Genomic DNA, 27944 nt, shown 5'->3' on the forward strand with positions numbered 1-27944 from the left:
ACATAAGTATTTTGAAACAACTTACTTCTGTATTACCAGGACAGCGAAATATCTTCAAAAATGTAAATATCACTATAATCTCGGCCGTGTTAAAAAACTATACGTATCAGAATTTATAGCGTTTTTGTAATTATTGAGAAACATTGAGAATTTTTCGTTTATCAAACATTCGAGACGTGAGACATTCCATAATAGTATGAGTTTGAAATGATCTTCTAATTTCACAGATAATATCGAGACCGTTTCCATTCTGGAAATGGAAACGTGATATAAAAAAATGTGATGCGTGACAATGATGGCAGTCGACTGTGTCTTTTAAAAGCAGACGAAGGTCGCTCAACAAAGTTTTCATACGAAAAATCCACTAATTCCATTTAAAGAGAACGTAAATAAAATATTTTTTACTTGTATGCCAATTTTCGACGCAATAAAAAGTTTTTGGATATTTTAGAAGAAAAAAAACTTTGCGTGACGCAAGCATCATCGTATATTTAGCTAATTTATTTGAACACATTTGTTTGTCAATGATTTTAGGATCATGCATAACTTTTTGATTGGGAAGTAGTTTACATATGTTTTGGTAATTAGTTTTTTATTTATATTATTATTTGTTATTATAGTAACATTAATTTCGAATAATAATACCGTTGCCAATACACTTACACTAATGCATCGCCACTATCTCCTTAGATCAGCGGATGGTTTAGAATCAAAAATTATTAACCTTTATTTATAACCCTAACTAAAATATACGGAAATATAACCCTGGGATCTCGTGGCCCCCATTATCATTTTCTTTTTTGTTATCATAAGGTTTTAAAAATGTTTGAAATCAATTATTCTACAGCTTGTTTAGGTATATCTAAACCGGCTGAAATAATTTTTGGCCAGTATAATACTTACTCGTACTTACATAAAATTTATTTGGAAAAGATTCATAATTCTTCTTCTTCTCATGCCGTCTTCTCATTGAAAATTGGCGACCACGTTTTTAAATGCGTCTCTGTTCCTCGCAACAATTCTCCGACGCTCAGATTTATCCATTCTCTTATGTTACGGACCCAGGATTTATTCTTTCTGCTGATCCCTTTCTTTGTAAGATGTTTTTTTTATCTTAATAACTGTCAACAGCTTTCTTTTCCGCCCAATGCGTCTTAGTACTTCGACGTTGGTGATTCTGTCAGTCCAGGATGCGTCTATAGAGCCACACCTCAAATGCCTCAAGTTTTTTGATCATTTGAGCTTTCCAGGCCCAAGTTTCCACTCCGTACAGCAGCACTGTCCACACATAACATTCCATGAATTCTATTCTGACGTGGAGGTTTGCAAACATTGAGGAGTACTTGACAAATGCCTCTCGAGATTTGGATTTCTTTGTCTGGATTCATTTCAGCGTTCATAACTGAACCAAGATACTTGTATTTTTGCACCTATTCTATTTGTTTTCCATTCAGTGTGAGTATAGGGTTAATATTAATATACCTAAAATTTCATATTCTCGCTTGATTTTCTCTAATAAGTTTTGAAGATCTTCTTCGCTATCAGTCATTATAGAATTATCATCGGCAAAACCTAAAGTTGTTGATTAATATTCCTTCGATGTTTATCCCTTTATGTCTCTCCTCCAGCACTTTCTGAAATACAAACGGAGAATATATATCAAATAATTATGGATAAAGAACGCAGCCTTGGCGAACTCCCTTTTGTATTTCGATTTCGTCTCTCTCAACACTGTCCTCAACACGCACTACTGCCGTTTAATTGTAATAGATATTTAATAGATTTATTTATTATTGATTTGCATCGATTTATCCAAACCGTAGATTGGTTAGTAATGTCGAATAGTAATATCCAGTTATTGTTCCATCCTTATCCAAAAAATCAGCAAATTTTTGGACACGAAACTTCTTAGGTCTTAAAGAACCAGAGTGTCGCCATTCTCATGTCCAAATTGACGTGAACTATATGATGAACGCGTTCGTATGAAATATTCAGTGCTTCAGATATCCATTTTAGCCCCAATTCGACGATCTGATAAAATCATGCCATGAACTGCATCGATATTTTCGAGGACTGACACAGAAACTAGTCTTCCCGATCGGTCATCATGTTCAATGGAAAATTTACCTCTTTTGAAGCTTGCAGTCTAATTTTTCACGGTAGCATACGAAAGACATTGATTACCAAGGGTATTAAGCATATCTTCGTAAATCTGCTTACCTCTTAACCCTTTAAATACAGGTAGTACTTGGCTCGATACTCCAATTTTTCGATTTTCACAATATTTGTTTATGCACGGAACTGGTTTAGGCTAACTAGATATCAATACATCCTTGTATGTTCTTTTCAACTCGGTACATTCCCTGCAAACCATTGAATGATTTTTCTCACCCAAGAACAGCGTAGTTTTCATTACTTGCAACTGGACGTTCTGCAGTATTTCTCTAATTGCCAGTTTGATACCTCTTTGAATAGCGTTCATACAGCCATAGCTTGATTAGATTCTTAACAAACATCTGCAAATACCTCCTGCTGGCGAGTTTAGAAATTTCTTCATTCAAAAAGTACAAAACCAGAGAGTTGATTCCACATTGATCCAATATTGCGAAAACACTTGCCAACCTTTTATTCTTCTGCAGAATGAAACTACCCATGGAACAATTAATTGAATGTCGGTCCCTCTTTAGTAGAGTTATAAAAGAGGACTATTTCGGGTTTCTTGGTTTTGGTTTTATTGCTACCGTCTCCTCCATTGTCTTTATTTTCTTCTATCGCTTCACGTTCACTGCCATTCAGGTCATCATCATATTCAAGTCGGGGCCGGAATCACTATTATCATCATTTAGGTAAATTGGGCGCCATTACGTTGATAAATATAAACAAAAACTTAACAATAAACACACACTGGGGTTAAACAGACTCTCTAGGCGGGACAATTGAATTTAGATAAGAACGAAATGTCCCTAAAATTTGTTTGATCAAAGAAAGACTTTGGACCCCAGGGTGATAAACAAAGAACAACAATAAACTGTCGATAATCACAATGCTGTCGATCGAGACCTAAAGCCATTTGTCTATGGGATAAACTAAACAAAGCGATAAAAAGAAATGTTCTATTTATATTTTTGGCTTTGGCATATTAGAGTTATTTGCAGTTAATTGAAAATCAACTGTGAGATCGAGATATCTTTGGACATCATAACATCTACAAGATACTATTTGAGCGAAATCAACGTAACCTGACCAACGGTCGAAAGAAGGTTCACGTAGACAGAAGACTTCACGCCATAAACTTGATGGATTTTTTGTGAAAGTACGCCAGAAGGACGGTGTCTGAAACTAACATTTCACTTTTTCTCAATAAGTTATTCAATGTTATTGAATAAATTATTGTTATAAGTTTTCTTGAGAAAACAGTTTACCATATAAGTTCTACCAGATTCTCGGCAGTACCTAATTAAGCATTTCTAACATACAAATTGTTTTACCATTGTTTATGCGATGTTATCGAACTTTAACCGGGTTATTCAGTGGATTTCTATGCGGTTATAAAATAAAAAAAATATAGTTTATGTCAGTCTGATTTTAGTGCTTCACAATCAAACTGCTAATTTAAATATTGGAATAGTTTTCACGATACTAATTGATGTATTTGATCTACAATTAAAAATATGAAATTTCATTTGTGGTTAATAACTGTTTTATTATCCGTTAGAGCTATTAAATTGTTAAAGATAAAAAGAATTCTTTCGACTTTAATTAAAAATTAGCTTCAAAATATAAAAAATTGTTCGCAGTTAGAGTTAGTCTTAATCCTGAAGCCTTTCTACCTTTTCAGGTGTGAGGCATGCTAGAGCTGAGAGTAGGCTCCTTTTTCCACAGCAGTTTCCATTATTCTGTCCAGCTCCTCCTTCTCCTCGGTCTTCCTTCCTTTTTTTTGTAAGTTCGTGCTTCTTATATCCTCCTTATTAATCATTTCTTTACTTTGTATTTTACTTTTTTGTTTTTGAGTGAGTGTCCATGTCTCAGATCCAAATGTTGATGTGGGTACTTTTTTTTCTCGAAATAACCATGCCATCAAAAAAAAGTCAACTTTGATGATTATCAACTAACTATTGCGTACGTAGTCCAGTTTTTTTTGATCCTCAACGACAATAAAATAAAAATTACTCATGGATACTACTCATGAGGATGATTTTTGTGTTTATCTACTTTAGCAAGTCCAGCCATTCCCAAACCAGTTCGGATTTCATAACACTGAGCTCTAATATCTGCTTGTTCATCGGACAAGGTGATAATCTCCTGTAGGCGATGATACTTTTCCAAATTCAACTGGACACATTTTTCAATTGCATATATTTTTGCTTGAAAGTTCCAACTCTTTGAAAATAAAAAACAAGAATAGGGACTCCGTATAAATAAACAAAAAACCAAATATACGGAGATGGGACAGGAACTGAATAACTTCAACCAATTAAAAGTGACTACAGAGCAAAACTACAGAGATTATAGATTTGATAAGGTCCAGGAATTCGAATACCTGGAAGTGACAGTAACATGCGAAGACTGGCTTCAGGAATCAAAACGTTTGGAGCCCTAGGAGGACTATTAAAAACCGCCAAGTTACGCATTTACAAGACAATACAAAAATAATCTACACTAAGCAGGATTTCCAGAAAAATGCAAGATCAAACAAGTGGAGGAAAGGAACGAACGCAGAGATTAGAGGATTGTTTGATCACGCTGGGATGGGATGTGCTGTCAAAGCAAAAAGCCTCCGTTGGATGGGGCATATAATCAGAAGAAAATATTCTTATTAAGGGAAGAGGGAGCGAAAAGGAAAAGAAGCAGTCCATGGAAGAAATGGATAGAAGATTTAGAAAGAATATGAATAATTCATGGAGAAAAGCAGTAGAACAACTACAAGCCTCAGGTTTATAAAGCCTGTTGAGCTATTTATTTGTGTGCGTGTGTGTGTGTGAAAGAGAATGGCTTGGAAGCAAGTCCATCAGCCACATAATTTTTTAACGATATGTTAATTTATATATAACTGTGTTGTGCACGAGATTCTTAATTAGTCTTTGGGGGCAATTAATATAGAACCAAATCCGGATATTAGTTTTCGGCTGATTAAGACATACGACATTTCGAGATGGAACATTTCGCCAATTATATTCGGAAAACTTTCGGTTAATTTACCGTTCCGTTTAGACAAGAATCCCTCAGAGCGGATTAAAACACATTAAGGACCTTTAAACACATACTTGCACAATACGTTGCCAGTCTGTTGAGAAAGTTAGAATATAAGGGATCGCAAAATAAAGTGCGCAAATTATTCACGTGAAATTAATGTTAGAACATCCCCTTTTATCTCGTTTCTATGCCTAGCGCCGGTCCCTTCGTACCGTTCCAAGTTAGTTTCGGCGTCGCTATTGAAATTTATCAAAGGATGTTTCAGATACTCCCCGATTCAAAGGAGTTAAGAATAGTATATTGAGCAAGGTTGAGTTAACTTCATTACAACTACGTAACAACTCACGGTATATTGTAAATTGTAGGATAATTAGTAACTAATGAAAATATTTTGATAAACGTCAACATTATTATTAAGATTCAACAGAAAGGTTAAACCTCAGTTTGGTTTCAAAAAAGAAAGTTAATCTTCATTTTTTTTAAATCTGAAAAGGGCCATTAATCAGATCTGGAGAATTTGGTGGACGCGACAATAATTTTAAGTGTATTCGTTTGTAGAAGTTGTTCTTTTTAAAATATTTCTATTAATTCTTCTTCGTGGTCGTCACTTTTTCCTTTGTGGTATCCGTTCTAGGACCTGTTTAGGTAGTTAGTCTGTTGTTTGGTTTTGTTATCGATCTCATTCTCCGTTCTTCATAAGTCCATTTCGGTTAGCATTGTTTTTTGGTTTTTGATCTTGTCCCAATTCACCATAGATATAGTTTTTCTTCTCTATATATTTCTCTCTTTAATTGCTGTGAGTTTTCGAGTCATGTATCTCAAATCAAGCGTCCACATCCTCAATGCCCGCTCCAACTACATTTTAAGTAACTTTAGCTTGTTTTTTGTTAGACTTTTCGTAGCAGTAAACCCCTTAGATGATGTATCACATTTTTCATTTTGTGTCCTCTTATTCACGACGTTAAAAAGTTTGCAAATCAAATCTGATTATGTTGAGTATTTAAATATATTAGAGCGTCTCACGCAAATGAACGAGTATGATATCATTCAGGTTATTCTAGTACGATATCGATCGGTATTATAAATGTTAAAGCACCCTATATTTTATCTCATAAAATTTTTATTGCGCCCTTTCGTAAAAATGGAGTTGGCTCGTAAAATGAACTCCATTAATCATTTGTATAAAATTATGTTTCTATTCCCGTTTCATAATTATCGTATTTAATGATTACATTTTATAAATTTTATTTTAAATCTTTAAGCGTCAAGACTTTACCATTTTTCCTATTAGTTGCTGTTTAGACACAACAAAATTAATGATTTCTACTATTCATACTATGGAATAAGTTCGAAATTTTATATTTCTAATATATATTCTGTCATTCTTTAAAGGAGAATACAACTACTTGCCTGGCTGATGCCTCGACGAATGCTGAATTTCATCTTCTCTGAAGAGCGTGATGTTAATCGACCTTTTTGTCGATATTAGCGTATTTACAAGGAGAGGTTTGTAACCACCGACTAGTTTCGACTTAATACGTCTCATCAGAGTGGTATAACAAACTCTCGTTCGGGCTGGAGCCCCAAAAACCGAAGACAACGCTAAAGATCGTCGCTATTTGGTTCATGTAATAAAATAGTTCCCAACGAACACTATCTGAAAACTTTATTTACAATTAACGTCGTTGAACCACCCTGTAATTGATACTGAAATGGTTGAATGAATGTTCATGGGGTATATTTTACCCATAACTGTAAAAATATTGCAATGCATTTTTTATATTGCAGTTTTTAATACGAAAGATGAAATTTGACGAGTTACCTCTTGACGGAAATATATTTTCGATGTCAAGAACCTATTTCACCTACGATGAAATATGACAGTTCACAGGATCATACGTTATTGTGGCTTTTCTCGAGTTTCAGGAAATTTCTCATCTTGCGTTGGAAAGTTGACAGTAACTTGGGAAAAATGGATCCATCAGTAATTTTTTTGTGTGTGCTAGCGCGTAGCATAAATCCCATGACAGATGTAATCATAAATCATAATAAAAAAACTCTGTAACCAATTTTCAATGAAATATCATGAAAAATTATAAAGATAGAAATTATTATTAATTATAGACGTATTTGCAAATAGCCAACTAATAAATTAACATAGTTAATTCAATTTGTGATATTGGTGAATCGAAAAGGCCACTCATCAATCGGATAACCTCTCACAAAAGTGACAGCAACTTATAACCTGACTGATACTCGCTTGTCGAACATGTTTTCTATTAAGATTACAAATCTCCCAAAATTTCACCAACTGAAAATAACCACTAATCATAAATAATTACAAACTTTGATTAGCATATTTTCGATTTCTGAAATCTTGCAAATTTGCTTCCTCGTCAAATTTAGCAACGTCCTCTTTCCGAAAATAAAAATAAAACGTTTTAAAACATTGTCGAACATTGGGAAAAATATCTACAAACCGTTTTGATAGAATCCCTCCAACCAAAAGCAGTACTTCAAAGGAGATTATAAAAAATTGTGTGTATCAGCTTCGACGCACGACTGGAGTTTACTCGTTAAGTTCGATAGTCTAACCAGACGCAAAAAGAGTTTATTTAACTTAAAAAAGATTGGTTGATTGCCAGAATATTTTGGGCTTCCTTCATTAATTTTTTTTTAATCTGTAAGCTCGCTGTCTCTCGGCTGGAGTTTTTGGAGGTTTAGATTTTTTCCTAGTCAAAAAATATAAAAAAAAATTAGAAAATTTATAAATGCATAATAATGTTTTTATAAACATTTTTTTAAAATTATTATAATTAATTTTTTATTTAAAATATAATATTATCTTAATAATTAACAAAAATGGTTATGAAAAGATAATTATGTCACTAAATCTTTTACATACAATAATACATGAAAATTATTTAAATAAGCTGAAAAATAACTTTTCGAAAGAAAATTATATAAAAACATTATTATAATTAAAAAATATTGTCGATTTTTCTGATAATATTATCGAATTATTGACTGCAGTTGTTAATATTTAAAAATTATTTATAAAATAAATCATAAAAACGTGGAAGAATTTATAGACATCGACAAAAAAATTAATTTTTGGTTAGGTTAGAAATTTTCTATTTTATGTGGATGCGCTCGATAATTCATATTGGGTTGATTATCTAATTTTATGTGTTGTTTTCAAATATATATTTATATGAACTACATCGATAATTATTAAAATATTTAATAAATACAAATTGCATATGCTCATACATATAATACATGAATTATAACGTACTTTGTAACCACGTGTTTGTTAGATGTTCCGGCAATATCATCTACACCTCTTTCTGCCATAGTTATTTGAAAATACTTTCAATTCACAATAATAAAAATTAAAACTTCACAATGACAGCAATATAAGTATGTTGACACTGACAAATTAGAAAGTTGCGCATCATAGGGTGCGCACCAAAAACGTAACGAGGTCATTCATCGATAGATTTTACTCCTCACATTTTTCTCATACCGGGCCCCTTATATATGCAAATCGATTCTTAATGTGTAAACTCCAATAAATTTTATTTACTTTGGTTGAGTTAATTTGGTTAATCGATTGTATTTATGTGATTGTTGCTTTGATCTGAACTGAACGAAAGCGTGAACTTCACCTTTTATTCTACTTCTGTACATTTCTAAATTTCTCCTTTACAACTACTCCTTTGTTAATCGGAATCACTATTAACAAACAACCTTATAAAATTCAAATACAAAATAATTAAAAAACCGACTCTGGAAAACGTCATTTCCCGAAAAGGCGGCGTCTAGGTGTAAGCACGTGTCTGGGAGCGGTTATAAAATTATCGAAAGCGCCGTTCCTATATCTCCACCCTTTAGGCTTCCACCCATCAGGTGATGGGAGGTACGTCACGCTATGAGAATCTGCCGTAGAGGATTTTCAACAAAATGAAAGTGGAACCTAGTAATCGCATAGGGAGAATTCTCCATTCTTTAATTGGAATTTGCCGGAAGGTTCTAAATCGCGAATGTTTTGTGATAAACGCGATCTTCTAGTCGATTGCTTTTTGATAGGGAGGTTGTACAAATTAAAAAAAATTGCTAAAAAAATATCCTGGAAAGGGTATGTGTAGATTCATAAAATACTTTGTGGTAAACATTTTTGTTTTGTAAGCTTTCTAACATTAAAGGTTTGATTGTTTTTTCAATTATTAGTGAAATAATTATTGTTTTATTCCAATTTTAATGATCAAGAAATATAATTGATGTCAAAATTAATGAGGTTTTTTTTTAATCTGTAAATTACCTGCTTGCATATTATACGAAAACGATTAGATATAGCATACATAATTTTTAGAAAAGTTAATTGGTTGTTATGAAAATTATTTTTAGAAATTCATATTTTCCGATATTTGTTTGTTTTAATAATTGTTACTAAAAATATATCGTTACCTAAATGTTTAATAATAATTGAGCAACAATTATTTCGATCAATTTTATGTTTAATAAGATATGTTTATTCACAATCGGCTCCGTTTAATTTGAAAGCTCTCATCACTTCCATAACTCTATACGATTTCAACTCCCGTGAGGGCGGCTTGACGCAATAACGACTTTTCAATAATAAAAGTTACTTCACTGACAAAAAAAAATCATTTTTCAACAACAACTCTACATAATTAGATCGGCAAGTTTTGGTAGCAACCGGAGTTTCGGCTAATTTTTCTGCAGCAATCACGCGCGAATTGCGGTGAAAATTGCGCGTGAACTTTTCATGGCTCGATATTCGCAGTGTTCATAATTGTGTTCACAGTAAAGTCGCGCGCTCGATAGATATGAAAGAAGTTATTGTTTCAACAAACCTACTGCTCTATATTAGAATCATATCTATATTAAGGCGGGTTACACACATATGCAACTCGCACGGTGCGATTAGAATTTTTGATTTATACATTATCGGAGTCTCCTCTAAAGCAAATTCAATATTTGTTTCTTCGTCATCCGGAAAAGGCATTTCTTATTCTATATAACTACGCACACAATTTAAACTAGTGACTTTCCGCACGCTCTACAGCGTGGGAACGAGAGCGTCAGTGCTGTCTGCGTACTGGCCATGTGACTTTGTTCTGCGTATGAGCCAACTCAAGACCGCAGCGCCAAAACACCGACCGGTTGGTTCCTAGTGGCGGGAATTCGAGCTGCATGCAAGTCGTACCGGGCGAGATGTATATGATATTCATCATTTTCATATTCTTTCACCAGGTTCCATGTTAAATTTCTTTTTGTACATAAAACCAAGGGGGTAGTGACGGTTATTTATTCAGCGAATGTGGAGTCTGTTGGTTCTACACAGCTTTTGCGCGTTCGTAGATTCTTTCACCGGGATAGAACTTTGAATTTAGCCAACTCTGTCAATCTTTTCGTAACCACTTGGTTGTAGGAAATTTTTTTGGTACTCGCGAGTGATAACTTACATTATTATATAGTTCTGAGGAAGAAGATTAAGCATTTGTTCGAACTATTCTCTAAAAACATCAGAATTCATGCCAACAGAACGAGTAGATTCAAAAGTCAGTAAACTGTTTGAACTACCGATGTGTACCATTATCAGTTCGCTCCCTTTTCCTCTTGGTGGATTCATACCAGTAGATAAATTATTGGAAAAACCTGTCTTCGACTTGGTAATAGTTTCATCTTGCCAAAATTTATTTGGTATATGTCTGTCATTGATCTATTTTATATCTAAAGAAAACAATTTCTTCTTTGGTTTCTCGTTTCTTTTGTAGTTCTTAGGTTATGTTTTCTCCGTACTACAATATCGTGTCTTTCTATTAGAATAGATTTTCTAGAATGCCTTTTCCAGCGAATTTCTTCTAAAAGTGGATGCTTTGACTCAGTTCAGGGTAGTCTTTATCAACTCAAACCGTGTCTACTGTTGGAAAGAAAAAAAAAACATTCGCTTTCCTTCGAAATATTTCTTTGAAATAATTTTCCATTCGAAATTTTGGTTTTCCTGAAGCTTCACGTGCTGTTTGAAACTTTCCGAAGTTTTGGATTAGTAAGTAAGACTTTAAGAAAACGAATCGAAACTTCTCAATAGTTGACTTTAATTTTAAGAAATGTTTTGCCAATTCCCTTTTACTTGGAAGAATTTACAACAATACAATCTTAAGTCTTAACATACCTCTGTTCGTAAAACTGCCCTCGTATATAAAAATATGATGATTCTTCTATTTTTGGACGAGACAAAATAACCAATTGCACTAAATCTAAAAAAAAACATTTTATTTAAAATATTGATCGTTGTATCAATTTTCGCGTAAGAAAAAACCAGTTCTGTTATAAGTAACATATAGATATAAATCATTCCGTCGTAACGGCCTCGTCTCTCAAGTTCACTAGGACAACAGTTATATAAAAAAATTTCCGTATCCTCTTTAATTTAAATGTCTTCATTTGCATATAGGAGCAACCACATTTATTACAACATGATTGTTATATGAAGAAATAAATGAATTTCAAGTGCATTCAGTTTTTGAAAATAATTTTTTTCTGAATATGTGAACTGAATTATGAACGTTGGGATTATTTGAAAATTGAAGTGCATTTTGATGTTCAATGTCATTCCAAATTCGCATATTTTATTATCAAAATAGAGCAGTTAGACAAATGACAAATGTCTTACAATGTTTTTTGTGTAACTGCCCAAATTACAAACTTTTTCACTCACAAAATAAAACATTAATTTCATTAACAATCACATCATATTCTTTTTTTAATGTTAACTTCTTTAATATTTCCGAAACAGTTGGAGATGGGTGTAGGACATTGTACATAAATTATGTCTAGAATCCAAAAAATAAATAGAATACAGGGGGCTGCAATTAAAATAAGAAAGTTTGTATAGGCCACTATTCCATGACATAGCCTGTATATTTTCTTTGAAAAAAATGCGCGGTTCAAAATACCTATCGATATACCTAATAAGTTCGATACCCTTTTTATAATAAAAATCGTCAAGCTTGTCGAAAAAGCCATTAACTGCCGATTACAACTCTTTTGTTGAAAAATTTTTGACCACCGACTCATTTTTGCAAATCTGGGATGAGAAAATAATCCGATGGGTCTAAATCTGGCGAATAGAGTGCATGAGGTAGCAATTCAAACTGTAATTCATTAATTTTGGCCATTACAATAACGGATTTGTGAGCTGGTGCATTGTCTTGATGAAACAGGACTTTCCTCTTAGCCAAATGCGGCCGTTTTTGCTTGATTTCTTCGCTCAAACGTTTCAATAAGGTCTCGTAATACTCGCCCATGATAGTTTTTTGTGATAGTCAATGAAAATTATCCCGCGCGCGTCCCAAAAAACCGACGCCATGATCTTGCCTACATATGGAACGGTCTTTGACTTCTTTGGAGCCGACTCTTCCTTTTCAGTCCATTGTTTTTATCGTCCTTTTGGTTCGGGCGTGAGGTTATAGACCCACGTTTGATCCATGGTTGTGGATCGGCACATAAATTGGTTTATGTGAAACATTGCCAAACACTCGATAGATCCATTGTGAGTAAACGCGGCACCCATCTTCCGCACATCTTTCTAATATCCAACTTTTCAATTAAACACTTTTTTGAAAGCCCACTATGTCTGCTAGCTCGCGCACTTTCAGTGGACGATCCATCCAGTACCTCTTTTCGGATTTTCTTCAACATTTCTGGAGTCGTCGCCTCATTTGGTCGACCACAGCGATGCTGGTCTTCGCAGGCCTCGCTTAAACTCTGCTATCCAATATTTTACTGTTGATAATGAAGGAGCAGGCTCATCTAGAGTAGAATCTATTCCAGCTTTTATAATGGTTGGACTAAGGCCATTCAAATTAAAATATTGTATCACATAAAACGATGACCAATTTTTTCAATGCTTACAAATTCACTATTGATGGTTGCCAAACAAATACATGGTGGCGTCTTCAAACTTTGCCGTATATATTGTGTACTTTCTACTACAGTGGTATTTTTCAAGCTACTACCGCCATCTCTAGGTCATGCTTAGGGATCAATAGTTTATATTTAGATATATAGAAATATATTTACACTAAAAAGTGTCATTAATTTCACCACTGTTAAATTTTAATTAGTTCCAAATTATTTTTCCATCCAAATATTTGATAATTCTCGATTCTGAGTGTATTAGGAAGATGGCATCAGCTGATTATCGATTCTGTTCACAGTAGTCTTCTGTGCATTCGAGTAATTTCTTGACTAACGGTACTACGACCGTAAAAAGGTACTTCCTCTTCGTCTCCTCGTAAGGGGCATTGACTTTGAGTCCTAAATTGTTTGTAAAATTCGCGGACATTCTATTGGTCAAGCACGAGCAATCGTTAGTAGGACAAGAAGAACCGTATACATAACTGTAAATCGTTATTGGATACATGAGTAGATTGTAGGAATATCTATTCCTTAAAAAAATGTGCACGACTCGCGATGATATCATTCAAATTATAGGTTATTTGATATAATTACTTATTTAAATATGTAGTATGTTGATTTGTCATCGCAGATAGGTGTTACTAATGATTCGTCATTTTATTAAGGTTAATCAATCGAAAGTAATGCCGCTTTAACAAAAAAAATATCGACAATATTTTGAAATTGTTCTTATATTATACAGTATTACTCATTACTTATTAGAAATCAAACAATAATAACTTGTCGTATTACTTGGAGACAACTTCGAAAGTGTTTCTGTAGACAAACCAGTGTAGCCGTAACAATCGTGTGTGTTTTGTCGAAAAAATGAACGACGTGAAAATAGAACCAAGGGATTGTTGTGATATTTTACATAAAACTTGGAAAAGTTGCAACTGAAACTTGTTGCGTTCACATAATTTTAACTGGCTTAAGTTTTTTAAAGATGACCGAGAAAATGTTGAAAATGATTCAAGTCAGGGTAGTGCGATTGCTGAATCTATAGAAATTAATAAAGAAGAAATTTTACATGAAAATTTCAACATACGAAAAGTGTGCAAACCTGGTGCCTCATTCCGCACTGTCCGTCAAGAGGCCTCTAGCCAGCTACAACATCCCAGCCACCTTATTCTCCGGATCTTGCACCGTGCGTCTTCTACCTCTTTCCTAAGATCAAATCTACAACATATTTGAGTCAGTTGAAACTGAGCGTGTCCTTAAGAAACTTATAGAAAAAAATCTTTCTGCACTGTTTCACGTGGGGCGATCTAGATATAGAAAAGGGTTCTGGTGAATGTCCTTTGTTTAATATCATATTTTCCATTGATCATATACAGAAACGTTTATATTTTGGTAAGAGATTATTTTAGAAATCAATATTTTTGTCCATATTCTTGTCCGTCTTCAAGATTTCAAATAAATTCCCATGCAGAAGACAGTAACTTACAATCAGATGGAAACAATAGAACACTGTAATATGTCTTCCATTTCAATTTAATAGCAATTGTAGTAAGAATTTGATGTGTACTAGAAAATGAACTACTACAATCGCTACTGTTGGGTACCGCCCAAACAAAAACTTATAATTTTTTTGTGAACACTGAAATTTTCACACAATTTTAACACAATACCGAGTTCTCATTATTAGTTGAATGTAGGAAAATAACTGTTTCAATAAACAAAAAGACGCTTAAAGCTACATAATGATGTGATTTATTTTAACGAGCTCTACTTTGCTAATACGAATTCGATCTTGATTTTCAACAAACCATAGGTTTCTTATTTATAAAAAAAAACGCATTTTGCTTTCTTGGGAGCACGTTCTTCAAATGAAATTCATTACCTTCTTCTCGAGTACATTTTTATCATTAGAAACCGTTTCAAAGCTGATCCGATTCTGAAGCGAACATTCTTCTTATCTGTCGTTGGTATAAATTTTACAAATACGATAGCCAATGCCAATTTTTCGGTTAAAATTTTCGAATTTATACTTTTTGGTATTTCGAAATCACTTTTTACTTCGCGTACATTTAACCAACGATCTCACCCAATCATAAAATACTCAATCTCTACATTTTCAGATGTTATTTGTCTCGATGTACCACTCTTTTTTCCTCGCTCTAATCATGTAATTCTCTATAAATACCTTTACCGTCATCTCACTTGTTTCTGAGCTAGTTTGTATAAGTTTAATGCGAATTTTTTGATCTAATCTTTTGTTTTACATAACAAAATATGACGTAGGAAAAAATGAACTAAACGAACCCACGCCGTTCAATAAATAACAATATAGAGTCCGCTTGGAAGCTCTAACGCGGTGGTATGATGGTAGACTCGAATCTTTTAGATAAACCTCGTATAAACATTAATTCTCGTTGCTGGTTTCAAACTTTTTAGAATAGAACTAAACCAAATACTGTTCCCATTCGATTTTTATTAGTGATTCAATCAAATTTACGATTTTTGTTGTTTTGTTTCCAGCAACTCTTCCGATCTCAACAATCGCAAGCGGCAACGCCGACGGCTGCGCAATTACAGCTGTTGCAGCAACAGCAACAACAGTACTTGGCGCAACAACAACAAGCAGCTGCCGCATTCCCACAACCCCCCTACCTCGTTAATCCACAACAAGAGCCTTATCTGATAACCGCTGGGGTACCAGCTCAGTACTATGGAGTGGGACCGTGGGTATATCCAGCTCCGCCTGCAAATCTCATACAACAGGGTGCCAATAATGGAGCCAGGAGACCTCTCACTCCTAACGGCACGACTGAGGCCCAACCGCAAGTACAGGTTAGTATCAAACAAGCGAATCGGATATTTATGTCAAATAAGCAGTACATAAAGTAATTGTAAAAATATGTAATGTAATTATTTTATGAAACTAATCATCGTTTTTGATAATATTCAAATTTTTACTAGCCAAATCATTTTCGCACAAATTTTGACTACAAAGTAAATTTCAGCAATATCGAACGGTCTCGTTAACCGATTGGATGATTTTATTGGCACGATTTCAATATATCGTCCACTCCTGACCTTTTCGTATCGTTTTCGTCCTGATCCTTGAACTAATTTCTGTTAATAGTAAGGTAAAAGTTGATTTATTGTCCATTTAATATATCATCGCCAACATCATATCTTGTGATTATTCGTTTTAACGCTAACAATACAAAAAAAAACTATCTATCATTCATATTTTTTTTATAATGCACCATTTTGCCAATTCATTACAATGCGTTTTGAAACAGATCTAAAAATCTGCTTTGAATACTTAGTAAATAAAAACTAATATTTATATTTGGATATGGATTTATTATTTTTCAAAATATTGTCGCATCAATCGCTTCTTCGGGTGCAGAACGACGTTAACCTCGAGATTTATTTTTAATCTGCGGGAATAAACAGAAATCCTTGGGTGCTAAACAAGGACTATATGGCAGATGACTTTGACTGTTCGAAAACGCTTTAAACTGATGTGTAAGAGCTTGTCTCGTCGAGATGGAGACCACTATAATAGAACGGTCGCAAGTCCAATTATTCCACATTAACAGGTGACCATTTGCTTCAGAGGCTTCGAGGGCGATCAACTTTTGTTGGAATTGGCTCATCTTAAAAGACCCATATAGTCAATTTTGTTTAATTTCGGATTCATATGTATAGACCCATGATTCGTCACCTGTCACGATCTGATAAATGTCTTTTGAAGCACGGCGATTGAATTTTTTCAGCGAAACACGGTGTCTCGAGATGGTGCCCCATCACCAAAGTCTCAAAGCCACATGATGGTCACACTGTTGTCGATTTCATCTACGTCGAAAGCCATAGAAAATGATCCCACGATTTAATTCCATTTTTTGACCAAATTGAATGTTTTAAGTATCCGTAATCAATTCAAATCAAAAATGTTGTGTGACAACAAGTTCTGAGTACGTTCACTATTAAAAATGTCACATTTCATGATGGCAGATTTGACATATTCACATCAGTGTTGTCATATCTCAAAACTTAGTAGCAACCCTCGTAAATTGACATTATATTGCCGAAACAAGTCATTCGTCAACAAACACTGGTAAACACCGTTTTATCGCACGAACTTTGTGATGATTTTTATTCATATATACGAGGGTGAATCAAATATAAACGAGACTTTTGGACATGCGCGCGCAATAGTGATGGAAGAACGTTCCGCTGTTATTGGCTGTTAGGTTGGTTTGTCAGGAGTGGGGGAAGCACGTGACTCATCATCATAGACTCGCTCAGTGTCCATCGTTACGATGTCCGAGCAGGAGGTACCTCCCTCTATTGCGCAACGTATTGTTATAAAGTTTTTAGTTGCAGAAGGTGTAAAACCGGCCGAAATCTTGAGAAGATTGACTGCACAGTTCGGGGAAAAGACGCTGTCGCGAGCTAGAGTGTTTGCTTGGCATAAACAGTTCGTGGAGGGCCGTGAACGTGTTGAAAATGAGAGCCATGACCGCAGACCCCGCACCAGCATTACAGCGGGCAACATCGACAGTGTTCGTCAACTTGTTGAAGGTGATAGGCGTCTAACAACTTCGGATATTGCAATTGCGATATGCAAGACTTGCATATCGCCGCAAAAGACGACACCTTCCAATGAGAAAAGTGATTCTCCTCCATGACAATGCTCGCCCCCATACGGCAGCACTGACAGTACAAAAATTGGAGCAACTGGGTTGGGAGACACTGGAACACCCTCCATAAAGTCCAGACCTGTCTCCCTGCGACTTCCATGTCTTTGGTCCTCTCAAGGAAGCTTTGGGAGGGCAAAAATTCCACAGCGATAATGAGCTTGAAGCATATGTGCGCAATTGGCTACAAACACGACCTGACTCTTTTTACCTGGAATTAAAAAATTACCTATACGCTGGGAAAAATGTGTTTCTAAATCAGAAGATTATGTAGAAAAATAAACTATGATTGTTTGTGCGTTTAAAATCAAAATATTTTTTTAAAAAATAAGTCTTGTTTATATTTAATTCACCCTCGTACATATAATAATTTTGTTAATAATAAATAACTTAATTTAGGCGACTGTATACTTATTGCATTCAAATAACTCACGTCTTATTTACGTTTATTATATAGTAAACATATAACCAAAATGTGTGGAGAATTAACTTTCCTGTGACGAATCAAAATAAATCCTGGGCTCAATATCAACCAATTCACAACACACTAATCAGTATCTAAACTTGTTAGCCAACAACTCCATCTTATATAATGTCGAGCTGCTTGTGCCAAATATCCTCCAAATCGATCAGAAAGTCGGGATTCTAATCAGGAACTTGTTCTAAATCAGCACAAATAGGTGTCAGAAGATAGTTAAGAATCGTCAGCTTCAAAAGCACCGCACTTTTTAACGCAAAGTGATTTAAACGATTCGACTCTGTGTAAAAACAGGTTGAGCTTTTGGGGTTCTACATTAAACGACTAGAATTTATTTTCTCTTGATAAGAACATTCTTTATTTTCGTCATCGTGAATGAATGATGTTTCATTTGCAGAATGGAACAGTAGTGACAGAAAAAGTGTGGCCCAAACGTATATCATAAACCAGAACATAAGAGAGTTAAAAATGATTCTTTTGCCACCTTTGCACATAAAGCTCGGTCTGATAAATTTGTTGTGGAAGCTATACCTAAACATGGCAGTGGATTCGTGTATCTGAAAGAGAAATTCCCCAAACTCGGCAAGACTAAAATTTAAGAGAGAATATTGGAGGTTCACAAATACGGCAATTGATGAAGTCTAAGACTTTTGGGGAAAAACTGAACAATCAGGAAAAACTTGCCTGGGAATGTTTTTTAAACGTTGTCCAAAATTTTTTAGGAAAGAGAAGAGAAAGACTCAATAGCTTTGGGGTGTAATATGCCCTTATAGTTAGATATGTTGAACACTCATCCGGGTTTGTTTTCGACAAATTCGAGTGTTGTTAGTGCTAGAAAATTATTGTTGAGACTGAAAAAAGTCCTTCCAGAAGCCAAATATTCACGAAAGTCATAAGTATTTATTCTATATGAAGAAATAATATGTCTAAATATAATTTTTTTGATGTCACAAGAAAACCTGACGTACCCTAGTACATTCAAAATTTGACCCTAGTAAATGCTAAATGAATCTATTTAGATGAATTCTGAAAAAAAGTTAGATAGATAACTTTTTGTAACTTCGTGAAGATGAAGATTATATTCATTTATAAATTGGTTAATGAAAACTTTGTTCCCATAATTTCGCTGTAAAATCAAATATTTGGCAAAAATTCATTGAAGTCGGTTAGTTTTTCAATTTTCTTGAGCCAAAAAACAAATAGAACTCTGTAGAATAAAATTCTTTTCCATCTGTTCCTTTCCTCTATTCTTTCTTTCCATTCAGTTATTTCCATTCGTCTCAAATCTGATATTACCTCCCTTATCCATTTATTTTTCGTCCTGCCTCTTCTTCTGATTCTCTCTCTCCATTTGTGCCTTCTTGGCAATTCTGTTTGCATTCATTCGACACACGTGCCCCCAATCACATGACACAGGCTCGTTTTATATTTCTTTCAGCTCTATGACTTTTCATTTTCACACCCTCAATATTTTCGGAGTACTTTCCACACATTTTTTCAGCACTCTTCTGGGTTAGAACCCACGACTCACACCGTGCGGTACAGTCGGCCTAACTACCGTTTTGTACCTTCGCTACTTTGAAGATTGCTCTTGAATATCATTCAACGACCCCGTTATTCCACTATCTTTCACTATACGATTTTCTGTATTCGTATTCAGCGCCGCTAGATACTCAACTTTTTTTAAAACGATATTCGTCATTTTCCGTCTTGAAAGATTTGTTTTCCTCCTGATTCTTCTTTTACCGTGGCATTTCCATATATTTCGTCCTTTCGCCACTCACCCTTGCGTCGCATTTGTCAATCTACTATAGATTTTCCCCAAAAAATTCCATCCCCCGAAGATCTGGCTAGTAAAACAATTGTATTGTATAATAAATTATGAATAACTTACCCCTGTCTATATTCACGTAGTAAGTTTTTTTTGTAAATCGTGTAAATATAAGAAAAAAATGTGTAAATATCCACTGTGTAAATTTTTCCAGCCGCAAGTACCTGGAGGCTACATAGTTCCCTACTACGATCAGAATGCGGCGCCCATCATAATGGCACAAGGCGCAGCAGCGATGCGTAACGGTACGCCGATGCGTTTGGTATCGCCAGCGCCTGTTTTGGTACAACCGCAAACAGCTGCCGCCGCAGCTACTAGACAGACACAAGCCGCAGCTGCTGCGCATGCCGCCGCCGCTTCTCTATATTCCAGTACGCCTCAAGGTCTTTATGGCGCTGCTAGTGTCAATACTTCAGTCAACGGGACCACACTTGGAGGTAGGTGGAGAAGATACATATTTCTCCTATTCAAAAATTGTTGTTTAAAAGAAGTGAAATGTTTTAGTATACGATATTATAATATCGTTAATCAAATTAATTTCGATCAATTTTGATTTTCAAAATATCCCTCTTAATGGTCTCTACATTTTGCAAACGATTCGCGTTTATCGATCAGAATATAATAGCTACGGAATCGAGTTAAACAACTCAGTTGGTGATAAATTGGCGCTGCAATTCGGATAATTTTGTTATTAATTTACTCACATCTTTTTTTGGACCGGTTCTTTTCAATACCCAGTACCATTTGGTCAATTTTTTGATGATATCTCTGGTTGTTGCAGTTTTTGTTTGCCAAGGGCGCTCTTCGTCATTCAAACTAATACAGAAACGTTTCAATTCAGCTGACCAAAATTTTACGCAATATCTAACTCCTCTTTCATTTGTGCAAGCGTATTCTATATTTTTTCCATTTTCGAAAAAATCCTTTTGACGACTCACCTATACTTGAAATCCTAGCGAGATTCTCTCGATATGCGCAAATATATTTCACAACTTATATCGATTATAAGGTTGGGGGGTCAGTCAGAAACTTTTCAGACAACCATCGTACACGACACGTACACGGTGTCTCAAAGAAATCTGTAACATTGTTCATGATAATGTTAAATTTTCCTTAGAATGTCCGTACACTTTTTGGAATTTAGATATTATACAGGTCGTCCCTGTTAAAATTATGAAATGGTTAATCACTGAACATGAGTCCCTCTGTTTTATACCATCAAATATAAAACGTGGACGTTTTTCCAATGTATAGTTTTTATATGTTTAATTTTTTGTAAATTTAGACGCTTGTAACTTATAAACGAAAAAAAAATGATTTGAATTTTTAAGGGTATTACGTAACGCAATTTTTCAAGAATTTCGACAACACTGACAACAGCAATGTGCTTCTATGTAAACTCTAATGAATATTGACATCGATAATCGATAATAAAATGAAAATCACGTACACACAGTCGAGGGATTCTACCAAACGTAAAAAAGAGTGTTGCCAACTCAGAAAACAAAAAAGTAACGTACAAGGGATTCCCTATAAAACATAAACGAAAAGGGTTACCAATTTCAGAAGATTATAACTCCCTAATTTTTACAAGATCCGCCCTCCACGGAAATTGTGTTACGTAATATTTGAATGCTCAGGCCAGGCTTGGTTTGCAAGGGGAAAACTTGAACAAACCACCTTACTTTCAGAAAAAAATTTAGGGATCCATCAAAGCTACGACAACCAAGCAGTCGCCTAATCGTCGTTCTAATCACAGTTTTACTTTCTCTTTCTTTTCTTAATTTTAATTCGTGCACGCCCCCAACTAAGAAGTTGAAACCGCGCCTGTTAATAGGGTGGTTCTAGAAGTGCCCCTACAAACGATTTTTTTTAAGTTCTTTTCACTTTTCTCAGCGATGTTTAATAATTTCGATTAACCATTTACCCATTTTTCCAATTTGGGAAAAAAATAATCCGAATAGGCTAAACCTGGTGAATAGGGTGCATGGGGTAGCGATCCAAACTTCAAATAACTAATTTTGGTCATTGTAATAAAGAATTTTTGAGCTAGTATATTCTTGATGAAATGATATTCCTTCTTAGCCAAAATCGGCAGGTTTTGTTTGCTTTTTTGCAATAAATTCGCATAATACTCGTCGTGGATAATTCTCGATTCAAACATAGAAAATTATCCTACATATATCAGAAAAAACTTGCGAAATAGAGTTATCTTCAGATGCGCCTTCTTTGGGACCGGTTTTTCCTTTCAGTACATTGCTTTGGCATTGGTATGAAGTTGATTTGATTTCTACTTCGCCAAAAATGAATCGAAATATCTTTACAACACTATTTTCTTCTCGAAAATGATTAAACGCGGCGCCCATTTTACACGCTCTCCAAATTTTCAAGTAATATCCTATAATATCCTATAATAATATCTCAATATTTCTCGCTCTAACTGCCACATTTAAACACTACTATCCACTATTTTACTTTTGTCAATGAAGGAACATACTTACGTAGATTAGAATAAAGCTCTGCTTTAATATTAGCTTTATCAGATAACGATAACTGTCATGCCGGGTGCTTATTGGACCACCCAGATATCTATTCACGTGACTTGAAGTTCCTTAAGGATGATTCACATTATAAGACATGCAACGATACGGCAAGGACCGACAAAGACCCGATAGTTGCGGCAGAAATTCACATTATACGATAGGTATTCGACATCTCGACGGGTTTTTTGTGATAAATTAGTTTTTGCTAAACAAAATTAGAAGTGTGTCATGTTTAGAAATTTTACCAATAAAGATCCAGCTATAATGGCTGTGTTGCTTGATGAAGATGACGAAGCCTTAAAGAAGAAACAAAAACGATTATGGATGCATGAAATGTTACAAAAACTTAGAACTGAAGGAGAATATTTCCAATATTTCCGAATGTCAAAGTATCAATTTTATTATTTGCTAGATGAAATATCTATTGACATAAAAAAAGAAAATACTACTAAATAAAGTATCGCAAATATCCAAATAAACTGTTCACACTATCCAGCACGTACAGGCATAGACACGAAAAACATTCTTGCCAAGAATGTCGGTCCGCTCCGTCGCTGCCTTTACGTGTCGTTACCGCGTCGTTGTCGGTTGGTGTGTACATCAATATTTATTTATCTAAAAAGAATGATTTGTCGTGTCTTTGTCGGTCCTTGCCGTGTCGTTGCGTGTCTGATAATGTGTGTCATCCTTTAGGCCGCACACATAAAGAAAGCATATTATCCAGCGCCTACTGTAGGCGTTAGAAACCGGCGCCGGTTTTTCTGCTGGTGCGAGCACAAACGACGCTGTTTACCGATTTTTTTGAGTCATGATGTCGAGTTTATCCTCACACAAAAGAGTTTGTGCTACTGAAAAATGTGTCGTTACGAATACAAAGAACCAGACACAGAATACATCCATCATGATCTCTTCTCGACTTTGAAGCAAGATGGCCGAAGCTTTTGGCAGTACATGAGGATGACATTTCGATTACTGTGAGATTTTAGCTAAAATTTCACTATACTTCATTATTTAACAATCCAATGTGACCACGTTCGACGCCGATAACAAGCGACCAAGAATTGAAAATTCATTCCGGTAAATTCGTCGGTTCCGTTTTACGCATGTTGCAAGTTCCGTCAAATTTTGTCTTTGTACGTAACCATTGACGAGTTACAAAAATGATCTGCGCCGGTTTCTGGTAAGCAGGCAATCTGCTTTCTTAATGTGTGCTTCCTTACATCTGGAATCAAGCCGCTTTTTTAAATTTATTTGTATGGGGATATTTTGAAATCAATTGTTGTAATATTACATTGCCAAAAAATAATAAAATCACGCTTCTATGCCTTTAAACGACATCTTCTTGACATTGTAAATACAGAGTTTAGTTTTTACGTCAAAATCATATTAACTTTGAACGATTTTTTTGTAAAGTTATAAGAATGATAGAATATTAAACATATTTGAGTTTCTGTATATATAAACATTTTTTGTTTTGTACATATTTCGCTGTACATTAAAAATTTTTGAAAATTTCCGACATGAAATCTGTCATATAATGTAAAATACAAATTTTATAGTTTTTTTTGCTCTTTCTGTATAATTGTAATTTGGTAGATTGATGTTATTGGTACTTTATCGTCGATATGGGATTCTTTCTGGTACATCTTTTCAATTTTCGAGGTTATATAATGTTTTCTATGTTTAATATACAGGATCGAGCAAAATCATTGTAATAATAACTGATATAGAATTATCTAAACCCACAATGTCGGTTTTCATATGTGAAAATTCCTACGGCTTCATTCAAACATTCAAACTCGATAAGTCGTGCGACTGACACATAGATGGCGTTGCCAACTTTACACTATGTGTAAAATTTCATGACATTTCGATTAGTCAGAAAAAAGTGACAGTCATTCAAATGAGGCAATTTTTATTATTTTCAAAATAATAGTTTCAAAACAACTTCGTGTGTTAATTTATCATTGCTTCTTGATGAAAAAAAATACTCTACAAGCTCAGAAATAGCTTCAAAAGTGTAATCTGGACTCTGCTCCATCGAAAAGAATCACTTGCTATTGGTTTGCCGAATTTAAACGATGACGGTGAACGTTCTGGTCGTCAAATTGAGGTAGTTACTCCAGAAAACATAAAAAAACTCCACAAATTGGTTATATCTAATCGTAAATTGTGAAATTGCGTGAGATAGCGGAGGCCGTGAGGATATTAGAAGGCAATGTGAATTATGAATGAACATTTGACCATGAGAAAGTGGGTGCCGCGTTTACTCACAGTCGATCAAAATTAACAACGTGTGGATGATCCAGAGCAGTGTTTCGTCAAGTTTACATGTAATGAATCGGAAAATAGATCCATCCTTTCACTCCGGAATCAAACCGATCATCATCTGAGTAGACTGCAGCCGGTGACCCACGTCCGAAGCGTCCCAAGGCACAACTGTCAGCTGGAAAGGTTATGGCTTCAGTATATTGGGATGCGCATGGAATATTGTTCATCGACTGTCTCCAAAAGGGAAAGACAATCAATAACGAATGCTACATAGACTTGTTGGATCGTTTAAATGCAAAAATCAAGGAAAAACATCCTCATATGTCGAAGAAAAAACAATTGTTTCACAAATGCAATGCACCGATTCACAAGTCGATGGTAACGATGGTTAAATTGAACGAATTGTACTTCGAGTTGCTTCCTGATCCACTGTACAGTCCTGATCTGGCTCCCAAATAATATAGCAAATTGTCTTGTAGCTCGAGCTAGAATGGGTTTGCCCTACGTTGAAAAAGAGTTTTGCAGCTTAGTAAGAAAATACATCACATTGATGACCCCGTTTAAGAACAACATTCTTGGTGACAATTGGTATTTGGACTTCATAGTTACACACTCATTCAAAAAGCCCAAACATTTGCAGAAAATTAGAAAGGATGCATGTGATCAGTTCGTTGCGAATGATTTTTATAATAAGCTTAAAGACATCGTTAAATGACCCAACTAAAGTTAACTAAAGTTAACGAGCCATAGGTGGAAAGGGAAAAACATTATCTTGAGTGGTAAAGACCAATCCTACATTGTGTCTGTGCCAAAGCCTCCAAATCAAACATAAAGTCAGAATTCTAGTCCGGAGTTTGTTCTTAGTCAACCCGATAAGGTATCTCGAGAAAATCAACTTCAAAAGACTCACATTTATCGATAACTTCATTCTTATATCATTTATCATTTACGATCGTCGAGAACTATTAATGATTTTTAGCAAGGTGATGAAAAGGAATTTCTCTAATCTAACCACGTATTTCCACCTACTGTTATTTTGTGTCTATATTTAGATTTGTTATGACACAAAAAAATCCAAAAATTGCTTCATCCAAAATATTCTTTTTATGATTTAGGCAATATCTTTCGTTAGGTAATAATCTTTATGCCGAAGTGGAGTACTTTTACGAGTACCCATCTCGTGTGTGATAAAGTAAGTGGTACATTTAAACTATTTAATTCCAAATTTCTCTAAAATTTCCATAAGTGCCGCCCAAGGGGTTGTTAACGATCCACGCTCAAAATCATAAACAACAATTCAGAGATTTACACTTTTTTTAGATCATAATTCATCTTTTTTTAGCATTCTAATCATTTTAAAAAATTTGCATAGTTCTGATTATTAATGGGTTTATAAACAAACTGAACATTAGAGACCTGCCTTAATTATGAGACATCCTCTATAAAACATCATATTTGAACTGCACACTACTAGTAAGTCCGCTTCCGCCAGAGTTCCATGCGTTTTTCTTTATTTTCGCTGCCATTCTCTGTAAATACTGAAGGAATAAAAAATCATGAAACGTAAAGAAAAGTTGATATTAACGAAAAAGAAATATTATTTTTAGCGTACCATTGTATAAATTACATTAAAAATACGTCATATAAAATTAACGTGACCATTTCCATTTTTCCCTTTACAGAAAATGTAATTTAGCCTTGTGTACAATATGCATTACAAAAGTTCTAATTTGAATATTGTAAAATCCTTTTTTGCATTTGCATCTTATAATGCCGGTTTTTTTAATTAATCTTGTTAACGTCAAACGCCTTTGACAAACAAATTAGTATTTGTGTTGTAGGTGTGTCCATCTTCCAAACCATTAATTTTTTATAAAATGAAAAATTCTAAATATACTTATCAAAATAATTTAAAAAAAAACTCATTTTTGTTTTTTCAACATTTTCACATAATTAATTTCGATCAAAATTATCAACTTTAATCCCAAATTCTTATTTTCACAACAAAATTCACATTTTTAATTTTATTTTTCAAAGTGTCTATTGGCACCCTCCACGGAAAAATTCGTGACTCTAATTTCAACCATAGAGAGACACGGACATTTTTAAAGAAATGAGCCAATTAAAGCTTTATCCGTGTCTCTAATTTCAGCCGGGAATGTTACAATAATAAGCTTTAACTCACGGATAAATACTGACCACCGATAAATACTGACCACGGATGAATACTGTCCACGGATGAATACTGTCCACGGATAAATACTGACCACGGATGAATACTGTCCACGGATGAATACTGTCCACGGATAAATACTGACCACGGATGAATACTGTCCACGGATGAATACTGTCCACGGATAAATACTGACCACGGATGAATACTGTCCACGGATGAATACTGTCCACGGATAAATACCACCTACGCATGAAATCTGACATTTATGCCATTTCTAATTCCAATATATTTTTTTCATTCATTTAAAACGAATTGTACAACAAATTTATTAATAAATAATTTGATTGTAAGAATAACCTTAGTAAATCCGTTGAATACGGATGATTTATGTTAGGTTAGGTTGGATTAGGTTAGGTTGGATTAGGTTAGGTTGGATTAGGTTAGTTTAGTTTCAAAATTTCCATGTTTCTAGGATTAAAATGAGACCACGGTTTTTTTCCGTGGAGGTTGGTCATTTTGGTTCATACGGTAAGACTTAGAGACACGAAAAAAAGCTTCATTCTGATACGTTTCTATAAAAATTCGCGGGTCTATAAGGTTAAAATGATGACCACGCTGATTTTTCCGTGACCATCATTTTAACTTTTTCACTTCGTTACTTACTTAGTTTTGTTATAATCATTTTTAAAACCATCATAGATCTCTTTTGTTTTGAAATTAGTTTTTAGTCGAATTCTTCAAAGAAAAATTAGACTATTACGGTAGGCATGACTAGAAGAAAAATGGGGGGCACATCATTTTTCCCATG

The 27944-nt window shown here is 34.5% G+C and overlaps 1 protein-coding gene across 4 annotated transcripts in view; it reads left to right on the top strand.

The window, feature by feature from the left end:
- Positions 1 to 27944, top strand: part of LOC130452518 (maternal protein pumilio-like) — a 341105-nt gene that overhangs the window by 294730 nt on the left and 18431 nt on the right. For all 4 annotated transcript variants that reach the window (XM_056791847.1, XM_056791846.1, XM_056791848.1 and 1 more), the window contains 2 exons: positions 15664 to 15975; positions 20301 to 20583. In XM_056791847.1, the coding sequence (XP_056647825.1) occupies positions 15664 to 15975; positions 20301 to 20583 (595 nt within the window). The remainder of the gene's footprint in view (positions 1 to 15663; positions 15976 to 20300; positions 20584 to 27944) is intronic.

The sequence above is a fragment of the Diorhabda sublineata genome, chromosome 1 (genome assembly GCF_026230105.1).
Source record: "Diorhabda sublineata isolate icDioSubl1.1 chromosome 1, icDioSubl1.1, whole genome shotgun sequence".
Lineage (NCBI taxonomy): Eukaryota > Metazoa > Arthropoda > Insecta > Coleoptera > Chrysomelidae > Diorhabda > Diorhabda sublineata.